The sequence below is a fragment of the Erythranthe guttata genome, chromosome 14 (assembly GCF_056151865.1).
Source record: "Erythranthe guttata isolate IM_541 chromosome 14, IM_541, whole genome shotgun sequence".
Lineage (NCBI taxonomy): Eukaryota > Viridiplantae > Streptophyta > Magnoliopsida > Lamiales > Phrymaceae > Erythranthe > Erythranthe guttata.
This window is the reverse complement of record NC_142546.1, coordinates 12087106-12111849: the sequence shown is the minus strand read 5'-3', so window position 1 is coordinate 12111849 and position 24744 is coordinate 12087106. Positions and strand designations below refer to the sequence as shown.

The 24744-nt window shown below is 32.5% G+C and overlaps 1 protein-coding gene across 6 annotated transcripts; it reads left to right on the top strand.

The window, feature by feature from the left end:
- Positions 1-16395: 16395 nt before the first annotated feature.
- On the top strand, positions 16396-22571 carry LOC105952502 (glyoxysomal fatty acid beta-oxidation multifunctional protein MFP-a). 6 transcript variants are annotated; one of them, XM_088814690.1, is made up of 19 exons: positions 16396-16450; positions 16544-16626; positions 17090-17161; positions 17246-17311; positions 17398-17451; positions 17529-17596; positions 17974-18055; positions 18711-18766; positions 18860-19162; positions 19233-19319; positions 19608-19782; positions 19864-19985; positions 20073-20233; positions 20313-20570; positions 20650-20771; positions 20889-21016; positions 21559-21707; positions 21811-21949; positions 22210-22571. In XM_088814690.1, exons 5-19 carry the CDS (start codon positions 17418-17420, stop codon positions 22243-22245), a joined length of 1920 nt encoding a protein of 639 aa, XP_088670816.1. In that variant the 5' UTR covers positions 16396-16450; positions 16544-16626; positions 17090-17161; positions 17246-17311; positions 17398-17417; the 3' UTR covers positions 22246-22571. The 6 variants fall into 6 exon arrangements, with proteins under 6 accessions (XP_088670816.1, XP_088670817.1, XP_088670819.1 ...); XM_088814693.1 differs by having other exon boundaries at positions 16412-16450; positions 19638-19782; XM_088814691.1 differs by lacking the exon at positions 17246-17311 and having other exon boundaries at positions 16403-16450; positions 17363-17451.
- Positions 22572-24744: the final 2173 nt, after the last annotated feature.

The window sequence follows — 24744 nt, the reverse complement described above, 5'->3', positions numbered from 1 at the left end:
GTTTAGAAAAATAGGACTTATGACTTGGACTAGGACCTATATAATCTTAGAGTGGAGGGTTTATAAAAAATTACCCCTATGAAGATAGGCAAGGTGAGGCGCGAACTAGGTCGTTCTTAAGACGAATTTCACGATCCCTTCTCTAATGAGGTGCAAAAAGATTCCGATCATGTCGCATATGGGATACAACAGCCCAACATATCTCTCCGTTGTAACTTCATCGAAATTGCACGTTCAAGTGAAGCAGAAGCTTACACCCGACACACAACAAGAGCTCAAAGTATGTGTATAGTATGGAGGAAAATTATGGAGAGTTAAGAAAATATTAGCAAACTCTCTTATACTTTAGAAAACAAGTGTGTCCCCCATTTTATAGTACAAAAACTTGACCACCATAAAACCTCTCGTCTTATCTTTTATATTTAAAAGAAAGGTTTGCCCCGAAACCCTAAAAGCAGTTTTTCTTTTTTCTTTTTAATATTTTTGTGAAATATTTGTTTCCTTTATTTTCTCCTTTTTTGTAGCACATTCAAAATTATTTGTTTTTTCTTCTTTTTTTATAAAACACATTTCGGGTTTTTTAATTGTTTTCTTTTTATTTTTTTTCTTCTTCCTTTTTTTCCCTTCCCCACTAAACACGATCAATTTTTTTCACATTTTCTATTTTTAAATATTTTGTTTTCTTTTTTTCTTCTTCTTTTTTTTCCTCTTCGAGCACTAAATTTTCTCTCATTTTTTATAGGACAAGTTTTTTTAATTATTTTGTTTTTCTTTTTTTCTTTTTTTTTTTTGCCCTTCCCCACTAAACACGATCAACTTTGAATTTTTTTGTCACATTGTTTTTTCTTTTTAATTATTTTCTTTTTCTTTTTTTCTTCTTATTTTTTTCCGTTCCAACATTAACTTTTCTCTCTTTTTTAATAGCATACATATGTGTATTAAAATTTATCGTTAAAATAGATATATAGATTATGATTGCAATTATTGGAATTTTTACATTTCGGTGTTCCATTGTTTTGCTATTGTACATGTCATATATGTTTACTAATTTCTAATTTTACTTATCGTATATATCTTTTTGGGTAAATTACAACCACCTCCCTGAGGGATGGTCAAATTGCGGAAACCCCCCTCATGTTTGGGTAATTACAATCACCCTCTCAACTATAAATTTGACAAACCCACCCCCCCCCCCCCCCCCCCCCCCCCCCATTACACAAGGATCATTACATTAGGCCCGATTTTATTTTTCATTTTTAAGATAAATCCAAAACAACTTTTATTTATTAAAAACCCTTAATTATCACTATTATGCCCCTAACTAATTAATACATGTGTATTTAATATCAGTTATTAGAAAGATACATAATATCTTCTACATAAATATTTTAAATAGCACTTTCTCAACTAATTCCACCATTAACGCTTATTGATTGCACATGTCCGTTTATGTGAATCGGAATTGTAACTCACAGAAATAATACTTTGTTTGTGTCATTGGGTAAGCGGCGGCGGTGCAGATTCACATGGTGATTTTCGGCTCACATGAGAATTTGAGGTGAGTTATATGTGAGGTTTTGTATTGATTTATGTTAGGCAGTAATTTTTATGTGTTTGAACACGTTTTGTAGATGTATATAAGATTTATATGTGTCTGGTGCACTGCACACGTTTTTTGACGCTTAAACAAATGTAAGAGTGGTTTTTGCACGTAGAGTGGTTTTCGCGCACATAGTGATTCCTGCCCTTCTCTTATTAAATCCATGGATTTTGACCTTACCGTTTTATTAAATCCACTATTGTGCAAAGTGAATTTTGCCATTCCCACTGTAATATACGTCATTTTTTTACCGGAAAAGCTTGTGTGACGTTGAACCAATATATGTATGTTGTTTGCCCTAAAGAGAAGAAGTTTTTGTCCGAAAATAATAGTAGATTTTCTTACAGTAAACGTGAAGCCATTGTTGCAGTTTTTGGAGATCAAGAGAAAAAGGATGAAACGGTGGCTTCCTAAACAAACAAAAACTTGCGGTTTTCGATTCTACTTCTTTTCTTCACCAGAAACAATATCCATTGTTGGATGGGCGTGCTGAAAACGAAAGGCAAACAATGATGTCAGAGTGGATTTTAACCGTGATTTGAGGGAAGAATTATGGGGAGGATTTCTCGGTGGTATGATTTGGGGCGATTTGCACGTATCTCCCGTATTTTTGTTTTTAAATTATTACACTAGTTAGTGGGGGCAAATAATGTAGTTTGGGTTGATTGGATTTATTGTATATCAATAATTAAAAAGGGATTTATCAAGTAGTCAAATCCCTATGGAGGATGTTTGTCAAATAGCCCTTATTAGTAAAAGTAAGGTTGCTTCTGGTAAACCCTAGGGTTTTTCCCTCGCTCATTTAATTGCAATAATCGTTATTTAATTAATTTTATTTAATATATTTATTTTAACAATATTTAATTATTGTCTCCTATTCTTTTGTTCCGAATCTCTGCAATGAATTATTCACTCGTATTCTTAATATCCAGGGTATATTTTATTTATTAAATTAATTTTTTTGAATTTTTGTTTGCTCAAAATTAGGGAAAATATTTAAAATTAGCAATTCTATTGACTCCTATTGTTAATTTTCTGGGTATATATTTTTTTTTTTTAATTTTGTTGTTTGCTCAAAATATGGGAAAATATATAAAATTAGCGATTTTATGGGAGTTACTGATCTCTCTTGTGATTCAGTGGTTGTTAAATTTAATTAGGCTAATTAAATTTCAGCCATTTAAATTAGCCGCAGCATAAATCTTCAAAAAATCAACAATTCAAAAAATAAGGTTGAGCAAATAACGCATATCTTCAAATATATATCTTCACATCGACGTAACTTCTGTTACGGATTTTTCTCTGCACCCCTAGAACTTTGCACTTGGACCAACAATCTGTTGAATCAACCATTTGTATATCCCAGTTCTCATTTTTCTCTCCCTATTGAATTTGACGGGTGTCATATTAGGAGACATAAATTTTGGCCATCTTGATTTTTTCTTATTGCAATGAATATACGGTGTTTCAAATGATGCCAACAACCATGGACGTGCCCATGCAAAGGCTTGGGGGAAACTGCCCTGGCAATTTTTTTTATCTATTTTTTTATTGATTTTTATTTATGTATTTTAAGATTATAGTAATAGTATATTAGCCCCTAAAAATAAATTACCCTCTTATATTACATGATTTTTAAGTTTAGGAAGTTTAAATAATGATATAATGATAATATTATTAAAAGAAAAAAATTAATTATTGTTGTTTACTCGAAATACCCAAAAAACATAAATCCGGAGCTCTGCCGCCGAAACCCCAAAAATCCATAGTTTATTTTTTTTCGAACTCTCATCTTGCCCAAACAAATCACCTTGGGTCTGCCCTGCTAACAATTGATTATTTATATATTTGATCATTTATTTTTAACATGCTTATTATCTTTGTGTACTATTCAGTAACATGTTTCAGTACTTGGATTGATGAAACTGATTGTATGTTGCTAAACATACGAAATTGTATAAGAAATCATTTTGTGGACGTTATTTATGTTCGCATTCTAGGAAATTGTTTAAGCTGCTTCATTTGTCTATTTGTAACCCAAAAATTCGTTTTCACGTTATACATTTTATCAATCCAAATAATATATTTTTTTGTTTGATATATTTTTCTTCTTCTCTTTTGAATTTGCCCACTATTTATTATGTTTCTACGCCTAAAAAACACTCTATATTGGTTTCATTTTGTTGTTATTGCTTGAAGCAAATTTGTTTTTTTGAATATTTATGTATGTGTTATTTGTATTTTTGGTTGCTAACTTTTTACTATATAATAATTTAATTTAGGGGTTTCGAGAAGCTACCAAGAAATATGTTCGGTAATGTTCTTTTTTTTTTTTTTTTTACTTTTTCTGCATTTTCTCTACTATTTTCATCATATCTTGGATGTGATTTTCTCTCTATGTTGTTTGATGTCGTTGCGGTCAGTTGGGAATCAGTCTTCCTATGTCGCTGTATAATTTAATAGTACGTTCGTTTTATATTTTATTAAAATTCACTTACTTTGTCGCTTTTGAAGGGGATTAATTTGATTAAGTAATTACATTATACGAAGATGGTTGGTGCGTTGCTGCCCCCTTGTGAAGCCAGTTGTACTTTTTTCTTATTTGTTAAGTTCATACACATGCAAATATTGATATAATTATTTGCATAATATGAGTTTTTGTTGTGACTAGAGTTAGTGGAGCTATTTCCCAAGTAATTTATGCTCGGATTGCGCTTCTCTCAATATATTTTTTAGATCCATATTTTCTTATAATCTAATTTTCTATTAAATTGGATTTTTCTTTTTCTATACCCAACAACTGGAAAATTTGATTAAAACATTCCCTCTACCAGAAATTTGTGGTTTCCCTTTCCTCTTGGTGTTTAAGAATTGAGTGTTCATTTTTTTTATGTATCATATGCCTGCATATAATTTTTTTCCCATTTCTAATGTTTACAAATGCACATAATTTAATACTAATAAAAAAATGGCGGCGGCTATATGCAAGCCCATTTCTTTATTAGTTCAAGACATCCAACATAAAAATACTAATTTACCCTTAATGAAATTTGAAACCAAATAAAAAACACAAAACAATAAAAAATAAAAAATAAATTATTTCCTTTGTGCAAGACCAAATAAAATACATAAATCCAGAAACCCCTCTTCCTTATTTCACGACTTAAAAATCTCTTCCTTCTTCTCCTTCTTCTTCACAAACTCACCAAGAAACCCTACACAACAAAATTATCAAATACATACCAAGCATTCACGATGGAACCAGCAACCAATGATATGGTGGATTACGAGGGTGGAGAACACAATGAAGTATGTTTTAACCGTTTATTTTTTATTTTGGGTCGTTTTTTTTTTGGGAAAAAAATTCGACGATACCAAAAATCGGTCTGCAAATTCCGATTTTTGTTACTAAAGTCGGCAACCACATTCCGATTATTTTAATAAAAATCGGTACTTAAAAACCGATTTTTGTAGTACAAATCGGCATGACAACACCGATTTGTTTTTGTATTATCGGTATTGTCATGTCGACTTGTACTACAAAAATCGGTTTTTAAGTACCGATTTTATTATCTGTGGCTTTTTAAGACCGTTTTCCCATACTTTCGTGCAGCAACCAAGGGGATTGATGGAGGATTATTCAAAAGAATTATCTAACGAAAACATATTTGAGACACGGAAAGCTCTACTCGATTGGGTTAAAGGAGTTGGTATACGCCACGGAATGGTGATAAATATTTTCGTTTCAAATACGGGATTGGAAGGGCGTAGAAGACCGTATGTTGTACTCGCATGTGAGCGTGCGGGTGGGTATCGTGGGAAGAAGAAAGCCGGTGAGGATGACCCAGGAGAGGGAAAGAGGATGACGGGTTCTAAAAAATGTAATTGCACATTTAGATTAAAGGGAAAAAACGAGGAAATGATACCTATAATGTTGGGTGGGAGTTAAAATGAATTGTCATATATCTCCTATGGCGGATTATTGGCGACGGTACCATGATGAAAAAACGGATGGTATGAAATCGAGGATTATAATGTTTAGGAAGTTAGTTGGTCAAGAAGTAGCCTTCCAAAAAACCTTCATAGATTTAACATATGTAAGTGAAGACGAGACGGTAAAAGATTTTTCGTGAAACAATGTTATTAATGTACAATATTTTAAGATTGTTGGTAGCCTTTATTATTATTATGCATTACTTACAATTGCTCGTAACATATATGTTTATGCTTAATACCTCTAAAGTTGTATTATAAGATCCAAACACCTAAGGATAGTGTATATTACGAGTTGGAAAAAAAAATCCAAAAAGAGAAAAACCGTGAAATATCGGTACTAAAGAAGGACCTTCATTAATCCGAGTGCGTCGACCGAGAGGATTAAAAGGGGCACACCTTTTTTTTGGCTTTTCCACCTTGCTCTTTTGAGCATTTTCCTTTCGATTACGGTTTGAGACGGTCGGGGGTACACGAGAAGGTTGAGGTTCTACTGCAAAATATTTAAAAAATATCAATTAACCAAATATATAATGTATTATTCAAAAAAAAAGGAAAAAAATCCGAAAAATATCGGTATCCGAAAACCAATTTTGTACTCAATAATCGACATTAGAACACCGATTTAATTTGACGTGTAAAGTCGACGTTGTGTCGCCGATTTGGTTAACAAAAATCGGCATTATGATGCCGATTTTCGTGTACAAAATCGGTCTGGGTAAACCGATTTGGGAAACCAACGAAAAAAAAAACCAATTTCAATCTCATTTTTTTTCCAAAATCAGCCAAAGCATTGCAACCCAACAAGAAATAAGCATAGATTAATGCTCATTCATACATATTTATCAATAATCGATGCTCGATTAATGTTTTCGAATTTACAAACAACAGTTTAGTAAAAAGGACATTGTTGAGTGTAGATTTTACGCTCAATACGTTTACCTTACGTGGATCTTTTGTTGAGATTTAATTATATTTGTGTTTTAATTGCTTGATTTTGTGTTTTATAGGTGAAAACGAGAATTAGGTGTCCATGAAGGAAAAAAGATCAAAAAGAAGGGAAAAAGTTGCAAATAAGGAAATAAATCAAATTGGAAGAAGGAATCTCGGCACAGCTTTGGCAGTGTCCACCATTTCAAGCATATCTCTCTCAGACGAACTCCAAATCAGCTGATTTTAGCGGCATTGGAAAGCTAATTTCAAGGGCTACAAGTTTTATTTACGCAACATTCCAAAATTCGGACTCCAACATGGAGAAAATCGAAGAACAAATCCTGATGGGGGAAAGTGGCGGAAATTGATTCCTATTAGGTTTCCACTACTTCCTTATCAACAAAAGCCTATAAAAGCAACAAATTTCTCCACCATAAGCACAAAATTTTACACCAGAAAACGCGAGGAAAGAAGGTCAACGAAGACTCAAGCATAGTTTTTCTTATTTTATTTATTTATTTTACTTCTTTATCATAAGAATCACGAGTAGCTAAGTCTTTATTTCTAGGATTTTATTTGGAACCCTATGTGGGATTTATGAACCCTTTTCTATGATTTTATGCAAGTTTTAATCTCGGATTATTTCTTCTTCTTGTTTTATTAAGTTCATGAAACTGGCCACTTTATGTGCTTTTATGTTATTGTTAATCGCATGAATCGGAAGATCGGGTTAATAATTAGAACTGTGGTAGAAGAACCTTTGTGGTATTAACATAGGAATATAGTTAATCTCATAGGTAGCTATTATTGAGATTTGTGCTTAATGTTATGTTCTAGAATTAATTGCGTAGGAATACAGTAATTGAATATAGAGTATTAGAATCGTAATACACGCGGAAGCGGGTTATGATTAATTTAGCATCTCAGGTTAATAATCCGGATTAATTACTTGCATAATTGAAGGAATTGGGGGAATAATAATCACATAGGGGGAAGAATAAATCCTAGGCTTGTTTACTTTGATTAAATCTTCGTTTTAAATTGCTTTTGCTTGCTTTTAATTTAGTTAATTCTCTCTAAAGTCGACTGTGTAGGGTGGGCTTGATATTAATTGCTAGAATTTAGCGTCTATAGGATTAAGTAATTAAATATTCCCTGTGGGTTTGATATCCGGACTTAATTGTCCACTATATTACTTGTACGATACGTGCACTTGCGTGTAGGTTATCCACCAACAGACATCGATGCTCGATTAATGTTTTCGAATTTACAAACAAAAGTTTAGTAAAAAGGACTTACTTGTTGGTGGTGGTGCGGTGGTGGTAATGGTGCGGTGGAAGTCTCGCTGGTCGGCGTCGCGGCGGTCTGGTGGCGGCAGTCGTGATATTTTCTTTTTGTTTTTTTTTTTTTTTTTTGATTTTTTGGTCTTGAACAAATTAAAAATAGGATTTATTTGTATTTGAGTATTATTTGTGGATAAAGGCATATTTGTCTTGTTTGGTCTTGATGTAATAAAATTAGATTAATTTACGGGCTTGAACTAATAAACTCCTTTATGTAGGTTTGAATAAATAAAAAAATGAGCATGCATATATCCGCCGCCTAAAAAAATATATATGTTTTGCATTCCATGAGAGGGGTTACTAATTAAAACACGATGTTTACATAAAACTTTTAGATGTCTTTTGAAGTCTAATGGGTTTTTTAGTAACTTTTGACTTCATTTTTGCATTAATTTTTTTAAATCCCGTGCATGAGCATCGCACTGTTAAAATTACTAGTTAATATAGAATTAAAGAAAATATGAAGATTTTATGAGTCATAAAGCTTTTGAAAGTTTCAATTTTTTTGCTGTAAATGACCTCATAAATTGGTCAAAGAAAGCATTATAATAAAATATTATTTTATAATAAAAATATATTTTATTAAAATACCCCAACATTCTTCACCGATCGCCACCGCCTTCACCACCGATATGGTGGACGACGACCCACACTCGAGCCTGTACGCTTCTCTGAACTCTCACTGCCACGAATTGTCCACACCTACCGCGGCGCAGACAAACCATCCTCGACAAGGTCGTGCGTTCACCTTACTCTCCCTCCTCACCAACCTCACCTTTAACCTTGTCTCCCTTGTCAAGCTCCAAACCCTAGACAATGATCTCGAATCTGATCAATACTTATAAGAATCATACCTAAATCATTACCCAAATCACAAAACCAGATCCATTATTCATTTTGCCCTCCGTTGGTTGCACATCCATTAACCTAGGAGACCGTCAATTATCCCTAGATCGCCTCCTCTGTTCGGCTGCCAAGAGGGAGAAAGGAAGAAAATGATGCAATACTACTCAATGAACGAGGTGTGTGGGCGTGTACCAGACCGACAAGGCTCTTGAAAGCTTTGGGATGCAATTTGGTCCTTTTAGGTACACATGATCATACAATCTTGAAACCAAGTATATGCACATTTTCTTTTTCCTTTTCTTTTAAAAGTAATGTTTTTGTTTCTGTTGAAATCTGTAGGGCAGTTTTAGGTATTAATTATGTGTGTTACAACTTGTGGTATTTGTACCAGCTGAATTAAATGGGAAGGGTTTTGACAAATATGACAACTGTGGCAAGGCTTGTCCAGATCCTGAATTAAATAATAAGTACGTAAAAAAATGGGCTATTTGACAAACACTCCTCATTGAATTTTGACTTCCTGATAAATCTATTGTTTTAATTGATATTTGTTATAAACCTATTTGACTCTAATTATCCAAAATGCCCCTATTTACTATTACTGAAAATTACCATATTATATTATTGTGGAAAAATCCATTAAGTTTTTGGTAGATATGTAAATCCCCGTATTCTCTCCCCCATCTCACACCATCCCCTAGTATCTCCCCTATCTCATATCTCACGTAATTTTAGTTTATGCTTTCCCAATTTTTTATTTTTTATTTTTTTACAATTTAAAACAAAAATCATTTTTTCTTTCTTCAGTTTTATAAATGGTTCATATTTAAAAAAAAAAATTGAAATCCACTACATACTCATCGAAAATCACTAAATTTATCGAAAACCACTATGAAATTAAAGTAAAATTTACTATAAAATAAGCATAATCCACATTAATATTAACGTAATCCACTATTAAGTTAGTGTAATCCACTGTTAAACTAGTGTAATCCACTACGTGTTCATCGAAAACCACTCTGTGTATAACAATTATATAACATGAAAACTACTATGTATAACAACCATGTAAACATTAAAACCACTATGAATAACAGTTATGTAAACATGAAAACCACTCAGTATAATTACAAATTCGCTTTCTTGCTCGGATAAACTACAACATAACATTCAAGCAAAACAAACATGTTCATACATCTGAGCAAATACAAACGACAGATTAATATATATATATATATATATATATATATATATATATATATATGTGGCTTTTGTGCATAAGTCCCCAACCAAACATCTTTATTATTCTAGGTGTAGGGGTTATATCTTTTTCACTAATAAGCCCATCCCTTTAATATTTATTATAAATAAAGGAAACATTCATGTATATGTAAATATTACCCTCAACCCTTTATACCCAATTTTTAATTGTAACCCCAACTTAATCAATTTTGTCCACAAAAATCCGATTTTGACACAAAAAATCAATTTTGACTGTTTTTTTGGAGCATACTTTAATATGCTCCAATTTCATCCTTAACTTAATTTAATCTCAATTTGACCCCAAATTTCACGAATTATTCAATTTTGACCCAATTTTTTTTTTCAAAAAAAATTTTTTTTTTGCAAAAAAAAAAAAGAATTGCCGCCGGATTCCGGCGTTGACTTTTTTTTTTCTTCTTTTTTCTTCTTTTTTCTTTTCTTTTCTTCCGGATTTTTTCGCCGGTTTCCGGCGTTGAATTTTTTTAGTGTTTTTTTAATTTTTTTTTTTTACGTCCGCCGCTAAACGTTGACCGTAATTGTGTTGTCACTGACAGTAAATTAACGTAATTATACTGTAATGACAGTTAATTAACGTAATTGTACTGCTGTTGACAATACATTTATGTAATTGTGCTGCCGTTGACAATAAATTAATGTAATATTATTATTTTTTTATTTTTTGTTGTTTTTTCCTATTTTGTTTGATTTGTTGACAAGTCAACGTAATTATATTAATGTCGTTGACAGTAAAATAACTGTAAACACAATAATATTACTGTCAACAACATCAATATTATTATTTTTTTGGGCTTTTTGTTTTTGTTTGAGTTATTCACGGAGTAACGTAATAATATTATTGTCTATTATTGTAATATTACTGTAAACACAATAATATTAGTGTGGTTGACGGTAATATTACTGTTGTAGTAATATTACTGTCACTCATAGTAATATTATTTCTTTTGGTTTTTTATTATGTTTACATTTGTTGAACGGTCAACATAGTAATATTACTCTATTACACAATAATAATGAGTTTTGTTGTGTTAAATTACTGTGGTAGAGATTAATATAGCAATATTATTGTGTTAAACTACAGTTTAGTTAATTTTACTGTGTTTAACAGTAATATAGTAAATATTACTGTCAATCACAGCAATATTGTTGTTTAAACGAAAAAAAAAGTTACAGAAAGAAAGAAAAGAAGGAAAAAAATATCGAAAAAGTCAACGCCAGAAACTAGCGAAAAAATCCGGAGAAAAAAAAAAAGAAAAGTCAACGCCGGAGACCGGCGTTGACCGCCGGTCAACTCTGGAATTCGGCGGGAAAACAATTTTTGAAAAAAATAAGTTTTGGGTCAAAATTGAATAATTTGTGAAATTTGGGGTCAACTTGAGTTAAATTAAGTTAATGATGAAATTGGAGCATATTAAAGTATGAGGGGTTATTTTAGTCCTTTACAAAAATATGGACCATGTGTGGACTTATTGATAAATGAGTCTTTTGTCTAAATCTCTTTATGAACAAGTACCCATTGATGGGCTTATTTGCATAATTGATATCTATATCATACTTAATATAAAAATAGAAAATAAAATGGTTAAAACTTGTATTATTTGAAATAAAATTTATGAATATTTTCTTATTTTTGAATTTTTTTTATCAATAACTCTATAAAATAATATGAGACGATGCCATGAATCCCCAAAATATTAAGTAAGATACATTATTAGAATAATTTGAATTAATTTAGATTTTTTTGTCATGCTTAAAATACGATAAAATTATAATATATATGACATTTTAATTAAAACATATCAATATAAACTTATTTTTGCAATGTCTTATGAACCTAAATTTTTTTCGGTGCGCTGTCCCGAACCCTGAAATTTTAGTTAACCCCCTACATTTTTATCATGTTTCCGCCCATGTATATATATATATATATATATATATATATATATATATATATATATATATATATATATATAATCTTGTCTTCTTAGAGTGATAACACCCCATCGTCTGCACTAAACTTCAACAGGTAGAGAGAGATAATGGAGGTCATTAAAATGGGTAAACTAACTCCCTAATTATTAGAATCTCTTAATCGAAAAGATATATATATATATATATATCTTTTAATATTAAAATTAAATATACATTATTTTTTAATTAGGGGTATAATGGTGATACTTAGGTGTTTAATTAATAAAAAATATCTTAGAATTATCTTAAAAATGTAAAATAAAATAGGGTTCATTGCAATAACACTTGTGTAATTATGGAGTTTTTTCAAAATTTTTAGAAAAGAAAAAAAAGAAAAAAAAAACTGGGAACCTATCGAATGTGACCGTTGACGCTACCAAGGTTGGTATCTTTATCTCGTACAAGCTGTCTTTTGTTTTCATATATTCATATGGACCCACTTTTCATTTGCTTGTGTTTGTTTGTAATATCTGCTCTACTTAAAGTCAGACATCCACTAACAAACATCTATGATTGCCTGATTGGTCAGACCCAATAAGTACTTGGCAAATGTAAATGACTTCACCATTGCATTTGAATGGAGTTGAACCTTGTAAGATTAGACCTGGCCACCGGTTCGGTTAGAACCGGAAACGGAACCAGGATCAACTGTTTTAGAATCGAACCGGACGGAATCGAAAAAATCAGTTTGGTTCCGATTCCTCATTTTCGGAATCGAGAACCGACGGTTAGAACCGCGGTTCTAACCGTTTGAACCGATTTAACAAAAAAAAAAAGTATATATATATATATATATATATATATATATATATATATATATATATATATATATATATATATATATATATATATATATAAGTATTAAGAAAAATATTTCCAACGATAAATTCAATTGCATTTTATTTAGTAGATTATGTTATTAATAACCTATTTTACCCTTTCTCAAATTTTTAACCTAATTAAATCCTCCTAACCCGTAGCGTCTCTCTCTTTTCTCCTATCTCCCTCTTTTCTCAACAACCCACTCCCACATCCACACCCACACCCTCGGTTCCTTCGATGCTACACCCGGTGAAAAACACCGGGTGGGTCTTCTGCTGCCACGTGTTCTTTTTTTTATTTTTCTAAAACCCCTAAAGGTAAACCCTAGCGGGGAATCTATTATAAAATATAAAAAAGAGACACGTGGCAGCAGAAGACCCACCCGGTGTTTTTCACCGGGTGTAGGATCGAACAAATCCACACCCTCGCAGTCCCACCGAACGACCACACCCACACCCACCCACATCCTCGCGGCCCCACCGGACGACCACACCCACACCTTCGCGGCCCCCCTCAGGAGACGACCACACCCTTTCATCGGAGACCACACCCTCATCGACCTCCTCATCCTCTGGTATGAGGATATGTGCTCTTTTATATTTTATATTATATATTATATATATGAAATAGTTTTTTATGGCCGATACACACATTCATCATTATTGCAAAATCCCGTAACGTTATAATTTCTTGATGATGTTCTTTAATTTAATTTGACTATATGTATTTTCCAAGGTTGTAAAAAGCGGTAATCGGGTCCGAGTCGGTCAGGCACCGACTCACGATTAATCGGTGCGGCGGTGATTAATCGGTGATAAATCGGAAATAAATCGGTTTTTAAAATTTAATATAATATATTTGTAGATATTATTTATAAACACTCAAAACATAGATAAAAAATATTTAAACATAGTTATATCTCCATCATGTATATATATTCTAATAACATAATAAAAGTTTAATAATAATAGAATCATAATACATAAGTATCCTTATAAAATATAAATAAAAAGGCAATTTTTTTTGAATTTACATACATTCTTGGCATACATCATTAGTTCTTTAAAAATAATAATTAACATAAACAAAATAAAGCATAAACTCCTTTTTTTTTATTAAAATCCCAACTTTTATTTTGATTTATAAAAAAAAAAAAAAAAAAAAACCAACTTTTGACCGATTTTTTGCCGATTTGACCGCCTCGGACCGCCTCAGACCGCCTCAGACCGCCTCAGACCGCCTCGGACCGCCTCAAACCGCCTCACAGGCAAAAAAAACCGATTTTTCAAACCTTTACACTAAAATCGTAAAGGTTTTGGACCGCCTCCGCCTCGGCGACCGATTAATCGGCCGCCTCGGCCGATTTTTAGAAGACTGGTATTTTCTGGTATGGTGGAAAATCAAAATTAGAAAAGTCTAACTTTGAGATTTTGTAAAATTGAAGATTAAAAATGAAATTAATGATTGGGCTTCTTCTACTACGGCCAGGCATCTATTTGACTCATTTATTACATTTTTTTAATAATATAAAACCTAAATGTTTACTTAATTAATCACGGCTAGTATAAAACCTCAATTGCGACTAATAATGTTATTTACAGACTGAGGTCAATGGGAATAAATAATTAGGGTTTTGGTCTTGAAAGAGTTATTTTAAGGTCGTGTAAAAATTAAATTCGATAGTGAGTGACCACAAGTATATATAGACAAAAAAGTTGGAATATCTTCAACTGATTACGGGGTGGTAAGTTGGTGGAATATTTTAGGAATGAGTACTGACAATTTCAGGTGCAGGTTCGCTACCCTAACGAGCTCGGATTAAGAGTGCAGACCCTGGAAATGATGAATTTTGCTTTTTGGTGTAATAAAAGTTGGAATATCGAAACCGGTAAAGCATGATTGGAATATTTTGCTTTGGAATTAATTTTAGCATTTACTATCAAATTACATAATAAACGGGTACATAAAGTGGTTTTCATGTTTATATAGATGTTTTATACAGAGTGGTTTTCATATTTATATAGCTGTTTATACGGAGTGGTTTTCATACTGTCAGGCTTTGTCTTTGATAAATTTATAGTGGTTTTCAACAATTTTATAGTGGTTATATAACTGTATATACAGAGTGGTTTTTATGTTGACATAGTTGTTATACATAGTGGTTTTCAAGTTTAAATAGTCGTTTTACAGAGTGGTTTTCATGTTATATAGTTGTTATACATAGTGGTTTTCATGTTTATATAACTGTTTATACAGATTGTTTTCATGTTTATATAGAGTGGTTTTTATTTAAAAAAACTGGAAAGGAAAAAAAACCATTTAAAAAAAATTGAAATTAAGAAAAAAGAAAAACCATGAAAAAACGAAAATAAAAATAAAACCATTTTTTTTAAATTAAAATAAAAAACATGAAAAATATAAATAAGAAAAAAATAAATGAAAATAAAAAACCGAAAAAAAAAAAATATTCACAATTTTTTTTTAAATCGAAATAAAAAAAACCATTAAACAAAATAAAAAAGAGAAGGAAAAAAAAAACTGAATTGACGTGATGAGGGGAATAATTTTTTGAGGAGATTTGGGTGTAGATTATGGGTATAATTTTTTTAAAATTAAATAATTATACTAATTTATACAGTAGAACCTCGATAAATTAATACCCGATAAATTAATAACCTCGCTTAAATAATAAATTTTCCCGGTCCCGACTCGGGGACAACGTGCTAAATTAATAATTCGCTAAATTTATAAGATAATACACATTCGAAATTTTTAAGAAGCCCCATATAATATATAAATTAATAATTCATAAAAATAATTCTTATATTCTATGGTACAATACATATTTTATAGACCTATGAAAGTTTAATAAAATATAATTTAATTGTCGTTTGTTTCTTGTTGAAGTTCACATACCATCAATCTCGTGCCTCACTTTTTCTTAACATGGTTAGAACTTGTGGTATAGCTTTCGAATAACTCAACATGAATTGTTCAATACCATTGTTGCTTTAAGAGTTTCCGTTTGTGAAACGGGCTATATATTGCATTGAACTAATGTTACAATGAATAATATACACGTAAAAAATTAAAAAAACATGTATTTATTGAAAATAATAATAAAAATAATTTCATAAATTAATAAATTATTAATTAATGTATAAATTAATAATTATTAATTTATCAATAAGTTAATATTTCGCTAAATTAATGAAATTGTGATGGTCCCAACTGTATTAATTTATAGAGGTTTAACTGTAGTTAGTGGGGGCATATATGGTTTTTCAGGCCCATTGGATTTATCTCAAATATCATTTATAGAGAAAGGATTTATCAAGAATTAAAATCCCAATGAAGGGTGTTTGGCATATTGCCCCTATATATTTATATGTATATATATATGTATATATATAATAAAAAAATTTAGTAAGAACCGGACAGTTCTACGGTTCTAACCGAGAACGGAACCGGAACTGAACGGAGAACCGCAAGGAACCGAATTTTTTGGGTTCGGTTCCGGTTCCTCAAAAATCGCAAGGGAACCGGAATCGAACCGAACCGTGGCCAAGTCTAGGTAAGATGCTCTTAAAGATAATAAAATGACAAACGGGGAATCTAGCATTGTTTTGGACTAGAGTCTTTTGAACCGGAATCAGTGACTGTAAATTTTATACTTTCTACTCTCAACTCAAAAAATCAACTTATAATTCTTCAAATTTCAATTTGAAATCATCACTCCTGGCGAGATGCGTAGGAAAACGGCGGTGGAGGTCGGAGCCGATGGTGTGGCCGTCGTTACAATTAACAACCCACCTCTTAATTTGCTCTCTGTCGACGGTATCTTTTAACTTGATTCTATTTTCACTTTCTTCTGTTCACGAATGAGTCGAATACTTGAAGATTATAAATTATGTTTTTGCTTATTATTAACTCGCCGTCGGTGTGATCGAGCGAGCTTCAGCATATGTTGAAATTGAATTGATTGTGCGTGCCGTTATGAAAAAAATAAACTAGGTAAGAGATAGTTGAATTCATAAATATGATAGGTAAGAGATAGTTGAATTCATAAATATGATGAAATTATTGATTTACAGTGAAAACAACTGGAAGTGACTCTCATTCATTTCTCCTTGGGGGAAGAAACTTATTCAACAACATATTACAAAATGTTTGGTGATTGTCCGATCGGTCGAATAGCCATTTGCATCCAACAAGTCTCACTGAATATATTAATGTGAATATCCAATCAACATGTCCTATAATTCCATTTACATGATTATATGCTTTGTAACTTTCCTAGTGATACTCAGCTTAAAAGAAAATATTGAAGGAGTCTTATCAAGAGATGATGTGAAAGCTATTGTAATTACTGGTAAGGCATCCAATTCTCTCTAGTATGCTTTGTTGAAAGAAAGATGATTTTATTGTGAATCTAATGCTCTAGTTAACGAGACAGGTTTCAACGGAAAATTCTCTGGAGGATTTGATGTGACAGTTTTTGGTGGTATTCAAGGGAAAAAGAGTAAGACCCGCTTTATGTATGTTGTTTCCTCTTCAAATACGTCAAATGCAGTTTATGATGTTCTAAGCGGTATAAGTCTGTCACAGCGAACAAGGAGCTTGGGTTTATGTCAATCCAATTCGTCACTGATACTCTCGAAGGTTTTCTTTTTTTACCACTTTTTGTTCTTTTTTCAGTCTATAGTTTTCCCTTTTTACCATTGACTTTTGCATTGCAGCCGCAAAAAAGCCTTTGGTAGCTGCTATTGATGGCCCGGCTTTTGGTGGCGGACTCGAAATTGCTCTTGTATGCTTGAAAACGTGTTCCAATAGCTGTCTATCTGTCTTGGGGGTTTCTTTTAGTTTGTAGTATTATGGTTAAACTTCTTATGGATGCTCTAATTACAAAGTTACACTGGTTAGTATTATGGTTAAACCCAACTATTACATCAAAACCACAATCTGAGTCTTAACGGCGAGATTCATAGAGGACACCAAGTAGGAAGGAGATTTTTTTATTTAAATATTCTGCTTATACTGATGAACCTGTTTAAACTCAACTTAAAAGTTAAAACCATACATGAGTCAAATTATAAAATAAAGCATTGAAGGGGTTTGCGAGGCTTAGGTATGATCCTAACAGATTAAACTTATTTAGCACTAATATTTTTTAATCTTTTACAGGCATGTCATGCTCGCATATCAACTTCGTCTGCACAACTAGGACTTACTGAACTTCAGTATGGGATTCTTCCTGGACTTGGAGGTACTGCAGGCTTTTAAAGCTTTGAGTTAGTACCTTGTGTTATGGGATAAAAAAATCGGATCCTTGTAAAATCTTTGAATTTCATAAAACATTTAATTGAGTTCTATTTTGCCTAATGGTTATGTGTTCATGACGTAGAAGAATAAAGATGTAGCCAATTGTTAATTAAAGTACATTTGTCTTTCTAGATCGACTCTGTTTTATGCATGATAATACTTGCACAATATATGTTTCCTTCTATGTCTTCAGAATGGCTCTTGATGTGAGGGGAACTTATAGTAGCTCCTACTTATTAGTGTAAATGTTTGGCCTTGTTAATAGATGGATACAATGGTTCCTCTAATCACTTGGCTCAGCCACCATGGTAAATCCAGAATGATTGCCATATAAACACTTCGGTTTATCACGATAGAAAGTTCTTGCAAGACCTGTCAACATGGCCAAGGTTTGATCCAAGGAGATAGAAGATGTAATTTGCTGTGATTCATGTTGATAGGTCAAGGAAGAAAAATGGAGGGCCTAATTAGTTGCATCACATGTAACATGACATCATAATATAGTTTTCATTGAAAAGTATTTTAATGTCTTTTTAGTAGATATGTTGACAGATGATGATATACTTGTGATTTGGTTCTGAATATGTGATTTGGTCCAGGTACGCAAAGGCTTCCACGGCTTGTGGGCCTCCAAAAGGCTCTTGAAATGATTCTGGTATGCAGATGTTGTTTTCAATTTCGAGTTCTCAGTTCTTTCCTCGCATAATCAATAATAAATACGTTCTCTGGTGGGTGTGTCATTCATCAGATGTCGAAGCGAGTAAATGGGAAGGAGGCTCTACGCTTGTCCCTCGTGGATGCCATATCTCCAGCTGATAAGCTTCTTAAGGTAGCTCGTCAATGGTCTTTAGACATATTCGAGTGTAGAAGACCATGGGTCCTCAGTCTTTATAAAACTGACAAATTAGAACCCATGGGAGAAGCTAAAGCAATACTTAACTCTGCCCGAATCCAAGCCCAGAGACAAAATCCGAATGTAATGCATCCGTTAGTATGCATCGATGTCATTGAACAGGGTATTGTTTCGGACCCTCGTAATGCTCTATGGAAGGTAACATATATATTTCACTTTTTCTGGTGGTGTTTTATTGTGTTTATGATAATTTGCTTTCTCCTCTCAGGAAGCTGAAGCTCTTCAAGAACTTCGGCAATCTAGTACATGCAGGAGTCTAGTCCACACATTTTTCTCTCAACGTCAAATTTTTAAGGTTCTGAATATATCTGATACATTTCTCTGATCAAAACTTGAATAAGAAATATAATGATGACTTAGAAAATTTAAGTTATATTAAGTGTAGGGATCTTCACGTTTAAACTCTAAATTACCACTTACTAGACATATTTTGCATTAATGTAAGAAAATGAATTGTTTGCAATATCACGACTGCCTCTATTCTAAAGGATATTGAAACATAAATGTATTAAATTTAAAGGATCTTGTCGTCTAACTATATCATTTGTTTCTTATATCGTGTATTGGTGGATATCGGTATCAGATTCCTGGGATATCTTTGATGAATTTGCAGCCAAGAAAAATAAGCAAGGTTGCTATTATTGGTGGGGGATTAATGAGCTCTGAAATAGCAGCAATGTTGACTTTAAGGAATTATCAAGTCATTCTCAAAGAGAAGAACGAAAAGAATCTGTCAGAAGAGATCAGCAGAGCCAAAGGTGAGCGTCTTCTGTATAACTGAAGGTTTTTACGAGGAATTTAAAAATGATATTTTTTAAGCAATTATCTTTTTATAACAGAGAATTTGCAAAATCAAGTCAAGCATGGAAAGGCAACTCAAAATAACCTTGAAAAAGCTTTCAGCCTATTAAGTGGTGTTCTTGATTATGACAACTTTAAAGAAGTTGATTTAGTTATAGAGGTATCACACAAATGGGAACACACATTTAGTTATCTTTTGTTCTCTTATTTTTATTTTAATAACCCAGTCTCTATGAACTTGGGGCAGGCTGAAACCGAAAGTTTGTCACTGAAGCAAGAGATTTTTGCGGAGCTTGAGAAGTGGTGCCCGCAGCATTGCATTTTCACAAGTAATAGCTCAACATTCAGTTTGAGATCGGTTGGAGAAAGGACCAAATGCCAAAATCGGATTGCTCGTGTCCATTTCTGGTATAATATATGTCGTTAAAGAATTGTTGTGACTTCATCATGAGATTGTTTTGAATTCTTCCTCACCATCTGGTTACAGCCTTTTGCCAGCTGGCATGCCTTTTATGGAAATAGTTCGTACAGAGGGCACATCGCCTCAAGTAACCGTTGATCTGATCGACTTTGGGAGAAAATTGAGGAAAACCCCAATTGTCGTCATTGACCGCAAAGGCTGCACAGTCAACGATATGTTCGTTACGTATTTGCTTGCTGCAATACTACTCAGTGAACGAGGTGTGGAGGTGTACAAGATCGACCAGGCTCTTGAAAGCTTTGGGATGCAATTTGGTCCTTTTAGGTACGCATGATCATACACTCTTGAAACAAATTATATGTACATTTTTTTTTGGTTCGTGTTACTGATTAAATTACTGCAGAATCATAGATATGATTGGATTTCAAGCTTTTGTAGCGATAAGTAAGATGTTTGTCGAAAGAATCCCAGATAGATCCTACAAATCTATACTACTCTCAGTCTTACAACACCATGAACGTGAAGGTAAGTTAGTTTTCCACCTTTCTTTTAAAGATAATGTTTTTGTTTTTGGTGAATTCTGTAGGGCAATTTTGGGCTTGTATTGATTATGTGTGTTATAACTTGTGGTATTTGTACCAGGTCGGTGTAATGGAAAGGGTTTCTACAAATATGACAACTGTGGCAAGGCTTATCCAGATCCCGAGTTAAATAATAAGTATATAAAAAAAGCTGGGAACCTATCGAATGTGACCGTTGACGCCGCCAAGGTTGGTTGTATCTCTATCTCGTACAAGCTGTCTTTTATTTTCGTATATTCATATGGGCCCACTGTTCATTTGCTTGTGTTTAAGTTTTCTAAGACATGCTAGCCAGGAAGTTTCTCTAGATGGTTTTTGTTTATTTGTAATATCTGTACTGCTGAAAGTCAGACATGCACTATAAAAAATATTGATTAAAACTCAGCCTAGGAAGGATATTCTTTCCTAGTTATGATTTGTCAGACCCAATAAGTACATGGCAAATGTAAATGACTTGACCACTACATCATTTATAATTCTCTGGATGTAAAATTATAATTTTTATATAGTTATCTTTTTTATTTGCTTACAAAACCCGTTTGCTGGCCATCAATTACTAAGCCCCAAGAAGACCGAAATTCTCCTTTGCAAGGACGATTCATTAAATAAAGTAAATTTCTGATTGATTAATATTTTACATAAATCATTTTCTCAAATTTCTGTATGGTTTTAGCTGTAATAACTCAACAGTCAACACATTTGACCTATCTGTTGTTTCCTGAATGGTGCAGCCGACAAAATTGTCCGATACCGAGATAGTTGAGATGATCCTATTCCCTGCGTTAAATGAAGCGTGCCGCATAATTTTCGAAGGCATTGTAATTAGATCATCCGATCTAGATGTTGCCTCTGTTTTAGGAATTGGATTCCCAACATACAGGTTAATTTGCAATTTTACGGAACCCTCTTTATTTATTTATTTATTTATTTTGTGATTCATCTTTTTAATCCATAAGATGCTGAGATTGTATGAACTGAATCAGGGGAGGAATCATATACTGGTCTAATTCATTTGGCTCTAACTATGTGCATTCAAGATTGGAGAAATGGTCAGAGGAATATGGAGATTTTTTCAAGCCCTGTGACTATATACTGCAGAAATCGGCAGAGGGCATATCTCTAGTAAGTTATTTAAACAACTAATAAGATTTCGAGTTTCAGCAGTTGCAACTTTTGATTTATGGAGAGTATACTTGCCACGAAGTTAATCTAAGCTAATGTATTCAAACACCAACTTAAACACTTCAATTTTGGATGACATCAATTTTGACCCTTTCAAACACTCTGATGGGCACTTGCTAACTGATGTTGTTCTTACATATATATATATATATATATGACAAACAACTATTTGACAAGAAAAATGATGTTAATTTTTGCAGGAGAAGGAAACAAATCAGGCAAAGTCTAAGTTGTAAGATATGAAAAGTACTCATCTTGTGAAGTTGGCACATGATAAAAGTCAGCAGATGCCAGCTTGCTTTGATTGTAACGGCATCCTGTGTAGAGTTTTCAAACATCACCCGACTGCATTCTCTAGACACATGGATCATAATACCATGCCAAATATCACTAGAAAAACTATTGTAATTTATTTGTGCCAAATTATGTTATGAGGTTTGAAGATTCTGAAACAGTTTTATAGTTTACCATAGAAATTTAACTTCAGCAAACCTCTTATTTGTAACTTCTTCAGAAATTATGATGGTTTGATCAATTTATGAGCTGAGTGTCGTCTATAAAACAACGTATATTAGTTTTTTTTTTTCTTTTTTTTGGAAATGAAGGAACCCCAGCCAACCATAAATGTGCACGGGGTAAACCTACACTCTCTCGTATAATAGCATGTAAATCATACGAGAGACGTAAACCACACTAGGCTAATCATGTGTGACTAGCTCGATCTAGCAAATGTTGGCAAGAGGATTCGAACATATGTGTCAATTGACACATGCTCACTTGCTCTAATTGGTAGGCTAGGCCATCCCTTGCGGGACATGTATAGTAGTTTTTTTTAGAGTTTCAAAGGGATGAAACTTTTTTTTTAATTGGCCTTACAAAAGGATATAGTGTTTTTTTTATTAAACAAAAAGATTGACCCTACAGTATATAGTGGAGTACTTAATTTAGAGTTTCAAGAGGACGATGACCTTGTAAATGGTTTTGATAGTACTCAAAATTACATATGTGCATAGTTCACAAGTCTGTGGGTCCTGATGAAAAATCGGTATTTGTTACGTCAAGTCAACTGGTCTTGATTTCAAGGAATTGAGTCAAAATCACAAGTATTTCAAGTAATATTTATTTTGAGTATATATATTATTGAAGTTTGCCACCATACTACTCTTTCATTTGTACATTGCCCCTAACTCATCTAATCTTTTGACAACATTCCAGACTTGCCTTTGTCCCTAACTCATCTAATCTTTTGACAACATTCCAGACTTGCCTTTGTTGGTCAAATCTGGTTGGAATATTGAGCATGTGATTTTCTAAGGGAATTGTTTTTGTCACTAATTCTTTTTGTCTTCCCATATGCTCTCCCTTTTTCTCTCTTTCTATTTGTTCGCCTTTTGTTCTCCCTCTTTAATTTTTTTAGACTGCAATTATTTTTAACAAGAGTTGTTAAAAGAAAAAAAAAAGGTGGGGGCGAATTTGCTTGACACCCCTTATTTTGGACTTTGGACTTATATAGGTAGAGATCCTAGTTGCTAGATTAATATAGGCTTAAGTTCTTTGACCAAAAAAAATAATATAAATAAAATAAAATAATTAGTATATAGACATAAACACCCTCAATTAATAAGAAACAAATCTCATATATCACTTCCTCTCTCTCCAATCTCACATTTCTCTCATCTTATATTTAGAGGGTGTTTGGCTAAGCTTATTTTAAACAGCTGATAAGCTCTTACGTCTGATAAGATGTTTTAAGAGCTGATAAGTTGTTACATCTTATTTTTATGATTAATTTTTAGAGTGTTTGGATAATGAACTTATTTCCTATTTTTACTCATTATAAGATCTTAAATAAAAAGGTGGGGTAAATGTACTTATTTAAAAAGATCTTATTTGCTCTCCAACAGCTTATTTTAAAAAAAAAATTAAGATCTTTTTCTAAAAATTTACCAAACACTTTTGAAGAGCTTATAAGCTCTAAAACATCTTACAAGCTCCTTTTAACATCTTATAAGCTTAGCCAAACACCCTTTTAATCTCTCATCTTATATGTAATCTCTCATCTCTCTCTTCTTCTGTATCTCACGTCCATCTTTCTCTCTCTTGTGCTTCTCTGTTTTTTTTTTCTACTTCTTTTTCTTTATTTTTTTTCGATGAAAAAATATAGAAGAGAGGGGAAAAAGAAGAAGATCTTTTTAGATTATGAATTGATTTCTTGGTAAAATAATTAAAGAGGACAACTAACATCCCCTCCCCCTTCCAAAAATATTATAAATTCAAAGCCCTAGTCAAAATTCGCATTGAGTCTTCCGTATGTAGAACCTTCCCTTCGTTTGTTGTTAGCAATTTTCGTTTGCAGGTTGGTTTAACTTCGTTTGTTGTTTGAAGAATTGTGTTTGGTGTTGAGATTCGATTCCTCCGGTTTACATTTTGTAAGGTATGTCTTATGTTACATTTTTACAAACAGTTTATTTAATGTTTTTGTTGTTTGCAACGTGTTCCATAAACAATTTTTTTTGTTGATGTATTTAATGATGCTGATTTTTTTTTTTTCAATTTGCTGTTTAGATTTGGCGAAGTCATCGGTAGTTTATTGCTTGAAATTCAATAATGCAAATTCTGCTGATTTTTTTTTACAGTTTGCTGTTTGCATTTGGCGAAGTCATATGTAGTTTTTTGTTTGCAATTCAAGAATGTAAATTCTAACTGAAGACCTCCCGATTCCACGGTTTGGCAAT